General features: G+C 41.1%; 1 protein-coding gene across 4 annotated transcripts in view; it reads right to left on the reverse strand.

Annotated features, from left to right (window-relative positions):
* The window catches only part of BICD1 (BICD cargo adaptor 1), a 194,288-nt gene that overhangs the window by 22,773 nt on the left and 160,783 nt on the right, over nt 1-10,732 (reverse strand). For 2 of the 4 annotated variants that reach the window (XM_064457805.1, XM_064457814.1), the window contains exons 7-8: nt 5,063-5,380; nt 3,909-4,099 (exon numbers count right to left, since the gene is read on the reverse strand). In XM_064457805.1, coding sequence (XP_064313875.1) covers nt 3,909-4,099; nt 5,063-5,380 — 509 coding nt within the window. The remainder of the gene's footprint in view (nt 1-3,908; nt 4,100-5,062; nt 5,381-10,732) is intronic. The other 2 variants (XM_064457791.1, XM_064457799.1) reach the window with 1 other exon arrangement.

Consider the following 10,732-nt stretch of genomic DNA (forward strand, 5'->3'; position numbering starts at 1 on the left):
TCTGACCTCAGCTGGGCTTTGAATTTTAGGGAAATGTGTCATGATTTAAGGCTACTTTCCTTTTTCTGTTTTAATTGTGTAAAATATATGACTGTACAGAATTGTCTAGAAGGGAAAGTCTTGTTTATTATGATCTGCTTTCCTAGGAAACATGAAACACTTTACTGTTCAAAGTGTTTTCCTGTGTGGGGCTTTAAATACCGAAATCTGCCCTGCGGTACCTACAAGCGTAAACAATAGGGGAAAGAAGCGTCTACCACAGTTTGAGGGTCACTTCAGCAAAGGAGAGACTCTCAGGTGGGTTGTAGTTGACCCTTTAACCACCCCTGTTTGAGGGAGGATGCTGCAGCCATTATGAGTTACTTTCCGTCTCATAAGCTTGTTGGGAAACCTTTTTCTTCAGGTGCATCATCCACACAAGGAACCTAACTGATTTAATTTTAAGCTAAAATTAAAGGACTTCATATTCAACTTTTAGAATTTCCATGCTAAAATAAATAACAAAGAGTGCTATCAGGGCATCAACAGCAGACTTTTTCTGTCTTGTTCTTTCCTTGAAGAAGTCAAGAGAAACATATCTGATATTCGGGACTGGGGGATATTAAGAGGCATCTAGTGACTTTGTTTTCAGACCCTGTGTATAAAAATTCAGAACTTCAAAGGAAAAGTAATTTTTAATACAGTGTTACACACTGTCAGATCCAGCCTTAGGCTTTCTATATGCCCTGGCTTCTTCACATATTTATGAAAACAGCCACATGCAAAAGCGTGCTGGAACTGTGTTGAGTACATACTGGCTGGTTCTGTCTATCAGAAGAATAAAGACTTTAAAGTGTAAAAATAATGCAAAATAACAGAAGAAAAGAAACACACAGCAAAGCTAAATGCATGCTACCGCCTAGGGGAAATGAAACTTGATGCTTGGGAAATGAACTGAGTGGTATTTTTAGCCACAGCAGTTAGGAGCTCTTACTTCAATTAGAAACCCCAGATAAATGTATACTCCCACAGCTTGATGTCAGCTAAACGGAAACCTAGTAGGAAATTACAATCTCTTTCTTGAGAGGTCTTTAATTCAGCTGGTCTTCACTAGTGAGCCTTCATGCCAAAGTCTTCCTCTGAAAAAGGCAGCCAAAAGCAGTCCCACCGTTCCCTCTACCCAGGTAGCCAGCAGCAGTCAGAGCTGAGGCCAGAGCATGGTGAAGGCAGCCTCTTCTGCCAAGCATCAAGTCTAGAAGAAAGTGCAAGGGAAAGACAGGCACAGCTTGCCTACTGCACAGGGAGCATGGGGCAGGGGAACCTGCCCAGTTTCTCCCTCTACCAACTTCAGTTATTTTGGCTCCTGGTCTCCATCAAAGGCATTCCCAGCTACAGCTTCCCAGCCCCCACAACACTGGGAGCTAATGAAAAAATAGGGAAGCCTGCACATCATATGGGTGAAATATTTATGTGAAGGAAACAGATCACAAATTTAAAAGAAAAAAAAAAACAACTCAAAACCTGACTGCATTTAATTTAGGCTTCATTGCTCCTCCACTCCTGAGGACACATCCTAAAGCCAAGCTATACCCTGCTCCATAGCATTTGAGCTTGGATGCTGCTCTTTTGCAACCTGTCTGATGAAGAAGCAGGTGTGGGTTGCTACATTTCTTGCCGGCTTTTTTGACAGCACAAATCATCTGAGAAAAGAAACTTTTTCTGATACAAGGCTTTTAAAGGCTCCTTATAAAAGCAGCAGAATAACATCCTTCACTGTTCCTTACTTTCAGGAAACAGATAATTAGACAGATGGCAAAAAAATCCTACTTGGTGCATCATTTCTTTGAACAGTAAGAAATCTTCCAGAGACTGGGAAGAACAATGCTGAAAATCTCCCTACCTAATCCTCAACCCGATTCTAACATGAGCCCTGCTAATACTGGAACCTGAATGCTCAGAAAGATATCTGGTTTGAACCTGTCAGTCTCGCAGGCTGAGACTAAGGCCATGTGATGGCACAAAATTCTGACAAACGCATTCAGAAAGCTGGGAGTGTTGTAGATTCTTAAGGACAATTGTAACATAAATTGGCAATACTGTCTCAAGACCCTTACACTCGGAGTATGTAGAGATGTACCTAAAGTGCCTGGTAATACTCCAGACAAACGTTATTTTCTGGAGAATTCTACTTTTCAGGCTTCTTCATCCTTTGGCCTCTGTTACTGGAAAAAGTTAGAGACTCTGTCAATGTTTCTCAGTCTGTAATCTGTGCATCTGTGATATTCCATGAGATATCAGATGCTGGTCCATGAAAATAGTGAAAAATAAAATAAAAATTAATGCATGAAGACAGTCATGATCCAGAACCCCAAATTCAAGGATCACATATTTTACAATTTTGCAATACAGTAAATTATGTTTAACTAGCTGTTGAGCACGGTTCTTTTTTAAGTCATTACTTCTGCCAACCACTAAACTGCATTTACAATATACAGTCAAGGTTCTTCACACAAAAGTCATCCAGTCCTTGGATTAAAATCTGGTTCTTCTTGGCCTGGCACTCTTGTAAATTGTACATGGGAAGTACAATTATAATTAGAAGAGTATTGTAAATTGCATGTTAGAAGACTGCCATTTTGGGCCTTAGATCCTTGCATCTCAAAACTGCGGAGTTTGGCTCTACAGGAAATGCAAAATCCAGTTCTTTAAAGAGATGTAAGTGTCCATGAGAAAGAAAATCATCCTTATTCTGTTGTAGGGTGAAGAGGAAAGAATACAAGAGACACTGCCAGTGTTTAGGAAACAGATTCCTGTCTATGGGGTAGAAAACGAGCACAGGGTCTTCCATTGCCAGAATACAAAGGAACTGCTGAAAGATCAGTACCATTTATTTCACACGTTTTAAAGTCTCTGCTTCTTTCACCCTCTCCACCTTTTTCTCCTCAGGAGCCAGCTCTTTGATTTATTTACTGCAGCGCTCCTTAGGAAAACGTCTTGTTTAGACTCTCTGCAGTTTTACAATTGTCCTCTGAGTGGGTGTTACTTGCATGCCGCTTCTCAAAGGTGGGTGTGATATTGCTGGTACTGAGTGAGAGTTATAATGTATTATAGGTTATTGCTCAGCTTTCCAGAATAAACATTTACTTGACCAGAAAACACTTTATGAGTTTTAGCTTTTATGTTTTCTACTTATGCTTTTTGTGTATAACAAATTTCAAAACAAATAATGAAAAAATTTACCACCAGGCAAAAGTGTGCACATTTAAAGGCTAAAAGTTCTGCTCAGGCACAGAAAAGCAATTATTAGTTTGTCTGTCAGGAGAAGAAAGATGTCATAACCTTTGAAATGGCATTTCATTTGCATTTCCTTTCCACGCCTTGTTCAAAGCAGATGCTACATTTTGGCAGGAAATGAAGAGCAAAAGCTTCCTGCGATGATAAACTTCATGACTCAATTTATATAAACTAACCCTTCTGTGAGTTTAACATTACCCTGTAGAAAAATACTGACTAAATGCTCCAGGGTGAGCAGAAGACGGATGCTGCGTAGGCTTTTGCACACTGACAGTCACTTCCTCGCTGGTCCTCACATATCTGACTCCTCTGTCCTGTTGGGTTCATGTCTTCCATAGGGACTACCAACACAACCACCAGACTAAGCACCACCCAGGCGCAGGGGTGCAGCCTCTGTGGATGCCAGCGGAACTGCAGCCACCTATACCACAGCAGGACTTTCCCCGCTGCATGTGCAACCAGTTTGTGCCGCTGCCAGCAGAATGTCATCTCCTGCCACAGGTGACACAGGAGGAGACATTTTGCTTTTCAGGTCTCAAGAAGGTGCCCAAATTAGATTGCATCTGCAGTCCTGGGAGGGTCCCCTGCTCTGCTAACCACTCAGCACCACATGCACCCAAGGAAAAAATGTTTACCTGGTGTGGCCACGGTTAACCTTTTTTCCTTGCTGAGACGGTGCCCATGGATGAATTCACTCATGGAAGGGGGACCCCTCAGAAGATATGATTCTGTGGAGGCGGGATGAGGGGGGGCTCTTAATAATTTCTGGAGGTAGGTCCCTGAAGTCCTGGGATGGCTCTGATCACAAAGGGAAGGTGAGAATTGTCTTGCAGGAGATCCAAGAAAAATACATATGGAAACAAAAGAGTTTTACTTTAATTACCTTTCAAAGCCTCATGAATGACAACATCACGTTAATTTGCTTAACAGGTAGAAACCAACTAGTGTTGCCACCCCATGTCATTTCCACAGCAGGGCGCCTTGCCTGCGTTGGAAATCCTGGTTCACATTAGGGGAGGAGGAGAGAGGTTGAGTTACATCTCAGCATCCTGGAGTCAACATGTACAAGGCTCCCTGAATGTTCTCTTGGTTTTGCATTGTGACTAGAGCATACAAGAAAAAGGAATGATTATCTAGGACTTCTCTAACAGAGAGTCCTTTTCATCTTCAGAACAGTGGGGACCCCCACACCTACAAAGCTTTGGCAGGGCAGTCACAAGACAAGATGAGAACTCACTGCTTGAACAGGGAAATATTTGCATTAGGTTATGAATGGCAGCCATCCCCCTTCAAAAGGTTGCTTGCTCCCATGGAGAAAAATTGATCTGAGCGAACACATCCATATTGTTTTCACACTGATGAAGAACAAGAGAGCACCAGAGCTTAACAAAGAGATGCAGTTTCTTTTGTGTTAAGCGCTGAAATGCTCATCAAGGACAATCCTTTTTTTTATTTCAGATGCTTGTTATGGAAAACCTTAAGGAAAACTTAAGGAAAACTTGTTAAAGAAAAGACATTCACACTAATATTAGAGACATACGAGATGCGCTGAGACACTGACAGAATATAGTTCAAAACACTGCATTAAGGAGGAGGAAACAACATAGTGAGTAGGTGGATCAGAACCACATGTTGCCAGGCTTTGAATTCTCTATTCGTATTCTCCCCACCTCCTTCTCCCCAGTCAAAGCACCAAAAAAAAATAAAATTATAATGTTTACAATTCAGTGAACGACTTTAATGAAAGTCTGGCCACTGCACTGTACTGTAAAGATCACTGCATGCATACCTTTTCCTCTGAGTGCCACTGCTGACCAGTAAGTTTGGTTGCTGTGGGCCCTGACTATGCAGGAGGAAAGTGTCTATGCTTGGCACGGTGGCTGATGCCTCCTCACTTACTTTAGGGCTGCCGATCTTGCTCTTTCCAAGCTTGCCTTTGCTGCGTCGGGACTGCTCATGGTCGAACTCTAAATCCTCCAGTCGCTGGGTAAGGGCAAGTTTTTGCTGGATAGCCATGCGCAACAGAGAGTTTAGGGTCTTCTTCTCATCCTCTGCAGCTGCTAGCTGCCTCTGCATTTCATCCAGCTGCGTGACGTACTCATCACACCTGGGAAAACAAACACAGCAGAAATCTGGGGAATGAGTCCAAGAACCAAACCTACCGGTGATCACATTCCTGGGCCAAAATTACAGGGACAGATTCACATGCAGGCTTTTGCCAAACCTAATCATGGGAGCAGACAGCCTGAATTCTTCCGTGGGCCCAACGCTCTCATCAGCAGGAGAACCTGTATCTAAAATAGCACTTTGTCATAAACTACTCTGATATGTTTCTAATGCAGATAACAAACAATTGGAGGGAAGGTTTAGGATCATCTCCAGGTTAGACCACAAATAACAATTTGGGGGGCTGCTTCAGGTAGTAACTCACCAGGGATAAGAACATTTACTAATTATATAATACTATTTTTCATAGACAGTAATATCTGCTTTACCAAAATATTACCAAAAAAATTATTAAAAAAAACCTGCAAGCACTTTGAACACTTGACACATCAGTTTTTATGAAATTAGAAGCCCTCAGTTGTTTGCCATTGTTAACTGATTAAAGAGGTAGTATTCAGGAAACCCCACACGTGGAAATTATTTCACATTTACTGTTGAATCTCTTGGAGGTGTGCTTAGGTATCCATTGCTATGGACACCTACTTCTTTTAAACCCTCACACTCTTTTATCTGCATGAAAAACTCTTTTTTATTTGCTTCAGATCTCTGAGGTAGATTTTGAAATAAAACCACATTTCTCGTTATTTTGTTAGCATTTAAGACTAAATTTGGCTTAGTTCTGCTTTAAACAATGATTTATAAATTTAACAGGATGGTCTTAGCCCCTTTTTGAAGTGAAATAGCTTCAGTTTGTTAACAACAGATCATCTAATCAGTAAGAACCAGGAGTGATAAACGTATATCAGTAGTGAAATGATTCACAGATAGCAGTACTGTCTGACCATAGGGCATTTGTGGCAACATCCAAGAATTTTTCATGTTGCATGATGCAGCTTTCGTCAAATCTCCTCCACGTGCGGTCAGTATAAATCTAAATAGCTTTGCTGTGTGATTACAATAGTGTTAAAGATGAGGATTTAACTTAATCAGTATTGCTGACAGAAAACAAGCATAGAAAATAATTTTAGTTTTCCTTCTCAAACTGTGTGATGTAATAAACTTTTGAATTATTGCAAACTGAGGGATGAAACTAATTTATCAAAAATTTAATCTTCTCCTTGGAAAACAGAAATAGGGTTTACTTGCGAATTCATTGTTATTCTTCACACACAAGCATTCACGTGTATATATTGCACTCTCTGAATAATTCAGGCACTGGAAGCAAAATTACTAAGTCAGCCACAGAACCATCTACAGCTTCAGTATTATCTTTTTTCTACAGGACCTTAATAAGCAGGACTGTCTCTATTCAAGCCTTGAGGAAGAGAAATATTTCTGAACTGTTGGTTGGCTTAAAGCCAACTTGCACTCTTATTTCTGCTCCAAGCCGTGAGATGTCTGTTGATGCTTTAGCCAGTTTCTTTGACAGAGACATCAGAATGAAATTGGCATTCTGGAGATTAAATTCATTTGAAATAGGAATTACTATAATGCCTGCGTTACCAGAGTTTAAAGACTCATAACTGTAACCAGACGGATCCTGTATCCATCTCTCTTATTCTCTCCTGCTTTCCTCTTTGTCTAGAAGAGATGTCTTTTTTCCAAATATGTTTTCTGTTGAAAATTTTAAAAAGTAACTCCTGCAGCAACACCTGTAGCACAGTGCCACTAAAGGAACGAACTGCCTTGCTTTAGTATGCCAATAAGCCAGTTTTGGTTTTGGAAAAAGATTGGTCTTCCCCAGGCCTTAGGCTGTGTTCTTGGAATTTAGGCATCTGCTTTGTAAAACAGCATAACTGAGCCGTTAAGAAACATAAGCTCCATGAAGATGGATATTACTAAATCAGACTTAAACAAACCTGCTTTTCATTACCTGCTATGAACTACAACAAGCTGACCCTAGAAACCTGGATATACTAGATGCTGTTAGTTAGCCTCATACTTGAGACAAAACCAATCTGATTAATACAACATTTCCCAACTGTTCTGATTAATTACATGCCCTTCCTAGAAGTCTCCCCATAAGAGCAACCCTGCATTTTTGGCAGTTCACTGCAGTGTTTGGGTGGTTCCAGTCATCTGACCTCCACCATGACTTGAAGTTTCCTATTATTTTTCACAGACACACGGTCCATTGTCTCTGTGTTTTGTTGCTCAAGCATGGGTTTGGGGTTTTTTTTTGAGAAACTGTGTTCAGAAAGGTTAAACCTAAATCAGTCAAGTAAAGACCATAATTAACTTTAGAAACTGCTGAATTAACAGCCTCAGATCTCCTTGAAGTCTGCAGCACTGAAGGTTATTCCATGTAGTGGGAGCTAGCTGCAGCCTGCCGCCACAGCATTTCCCTTCACTGAAATTTTCCCTGCTATGTGCAAGTGTGGGATAAAAAGAGAATTGTTTGCAATTAAAAAAGAAAAAAGCACTACACATATCCACATTGCCTTTGCTGACACATTTTATCAACACTCGTGAAGTTTCACAGCATACTGAGGAAGAAAAAGTTTAAGTGGTCCTCAGAGAGATGACTTCTGGCAAGGCACAGACCACTGCGGGCTGAGCAGGGCTACAGGATGCACCAGGGCTCTGAATGGGTCTTTCAGAAGCACTCAAATAGCAGTGAATAACAAAAGTTAGGTTATGTCCCCCGATGCAATGCTCTTTCCCCGTTTCTCCTTTGCCCCAGGACGGGTGTAAGCTGCAAGTGACTATTAAATAAACAGCACTGTTATCTTGCTGTCTGCTGATCTACTTATTGCCAGAGCAAAAGTCAAGATTTCACCAATTTCTCGTTTCTCTTGTCTCATAAAGGAAGCAGACAGACACATAAGCCTGCTTATTTTGTATGAACTGATGCAAGAAGCTTATAAAGGAATTAAGGGATTTCTAGTTCCATCTCTCTCTCTCGTCTAGGAACGCAAACCAAATACCAAGTCAGGCTTATGCGTAATTTAGGTAACATAAATCATAGCACAGCTTGAGATAAAACCCAGTGACACTGACAGTGGCAGATCCCTGCTGTAGCTATATAAGCATAATTCTCTTCTGCTCATAAATGTTTTCTCATCTAGGATAGCTCCAGGACCTGTCCAAACTTCCTAGTCCATCTCTACAGCACATATTTTCTTTAAATATTAATCATAAGAAAACACCTTGAGGGATGGAGAATAAAATCAGTGCATGCAGTGTCAGGACTGTGGCAATATAATAAGTAGTATTTCCTCCTGTCTCCTTTTGATTTTTTCTATTTAGACTGGGAAAGCAAGCATGTGTAAGGACTCAGTAAAATTAGCTTTCTGAATCCCTTTAAGATACTGCTTTAAAAGCAGTTCCTGCTCTCCTTCAGCACTGGACTTCTTTTTCCCTTCTTCTCCCAGGGAAACCCCTAGTCTAAATGGGGAAGCTTATGGTTTAAATAATATATTTTTCACTTGCCCTCTGTATGAGTGCTGGCCACAGCCTCACTGCTTCCTGCTCCCACAGCTCCTGCCTGGGTCAACGACTCAGGGTTGGAGTGAAGGAAAACGACACGAGGGGCAGGAAAGGCTCTCAGTTTTTTCAGGTCTGGGACTACCAGAAGCAGCCCAGGACAAAACAAATAGGCTAAAGGCAGGAGCTGCAAATCTGATGGGCAGCACGCGGCCCTGGCATCAAACAGGAACTTCAGCTCTGCTCTGCCAACCCCATGCATCCCACAGGAAAAACAGGTTTTATATGCTGTTGCTTTCTCTTTCTTTTTAAGAGAGGTGTTTGGGGAAAAGGGAGTTTGAAATGTATTGAGGACATATTCCTGACAGGTCTGAAATAAATTCAGAAAGGGATCACAAGGCTAATGAAAAGGGAAGGAGAAAGCTGTAGAGATCAGAACCACAGAGGTTTTGGATTGGGGGATAAAAAACAGTCCCAGAAGGAAAAAGAGCAAAAGCAGAGGTACAAGCAGGACAGAAGGACTTTTGAGGGGAAGGAGAGAAGAACTGAAGAAAGAACTTAAGGAACAGAAGGATGCACAAGTGTCAGGGGAAATCACAGAAGGATGGCTCCTGCTTTCTGTATAGGGGAGCTTTGGAGAAAAGTGTTGTCTTTGCTGTTCAGACCAGAAACAGGTGTGCTGTGCTCTCCTTGTAACGTGGTCTGACCTTTATCCAGAGCTTTTGAGGAAGAAACCATACAGTTCAGCACCAGAATGAGCATCCATTTGGGGACAAAATGAACAGAGAAGGATAGTTTATTAAAGAGAAAGGATATTGCTTTATCAAACAGTATATGAAATAATTTTCAGATCTGTAATATAACTGCTATCAGAGGGATGTTCTCCCTACAGCACAAATTCAGCAGTAAGTACCATGTGATGCAGAATAACCATGGAAACCACTGTTTTATTCAACAGAAGACTAAACAATTGCTTTTTTATGCTGAAGGTTGCTGTTGTATCAATTGTTACTGCATGAAGAATCTTAGTCTTGTATTTTCAAACAGATTTCTCTTCTTGAACAGACATCTATAGTATATCAGCTCTCTGTCATTTAAACAAATGCTATTCCAAATGGAGTATTCAGAATGAGTCAATGATTTGTACATTTAGGAAGATGGATTTAATTATAAAGGTCATTAGATTCCAGGGTAAGGAAGGAAAAGGAATATTTTACAACAGAAAAATCTATAGGAGCACACTGATGAGCAAGACCTTGCAGTGAATTATTTTTTGTAACTGTGCTCAGAAAATACTGGGCAAAACTTATAACCTCAAGGGCAGGGGTACGTTCCACAGGCCACGCAGTGAGCGTTTAATCGTACTGCGTGGAGTTTATCAGCAGCAGTAGATGCTTTGGGTGGCATTTTCTCTACTAACATTAGATTTTTACGAAGTGGAAATCTATACCTTGGCCAGTCACCCAGATTCCCTTTATAGTTCACAGAAAAGAAATGGAAGCTTCATTGCATCCTACACACAAGACACCTAGAAAAGTCGTCTAGATGAATGACGCCCTTTAAGCCTAATTCTCACAGAAAAGATGCTGCTGCCTCACAGCAGCTTTAGGACATTCCTTAAACCCAACAGAGGTGTGCACTCAGGACGTCCTAACAGGGTAAAGAGCATTCAGTACACCAACCACCTAACTTTCCCTTTAATTAACAACTTCCGATTCTTTGCAAATGTCTTTTGCCTCATACGTTGATGACGTATGCTCCATGCAAGACCCTTCTTTGCTCTGTGCTCATGATGCCACTCTTCTCTCCTGGAGTTAGTAGCCTTCCAGGTAGTCTCATAGAGTTAGTACATTCATATATCTTCTAG

The sequence above is a fragment of the Phalacrocorax carbo genome, chromosome 1 (assembly GCF_963921805.1).
Source record: "Phalacrocorax carbo chromosome 1, bPhaCar2.1, whole genome shotgun sequence".
Classification (NCBI taxonomy): domain Eukaryota; kingdom Metazoa; phylum Chordata; class Aves; order Suliformes; family Phalacrocoracidae; genus Phalacrocorax; species Phalacrocorax carbo.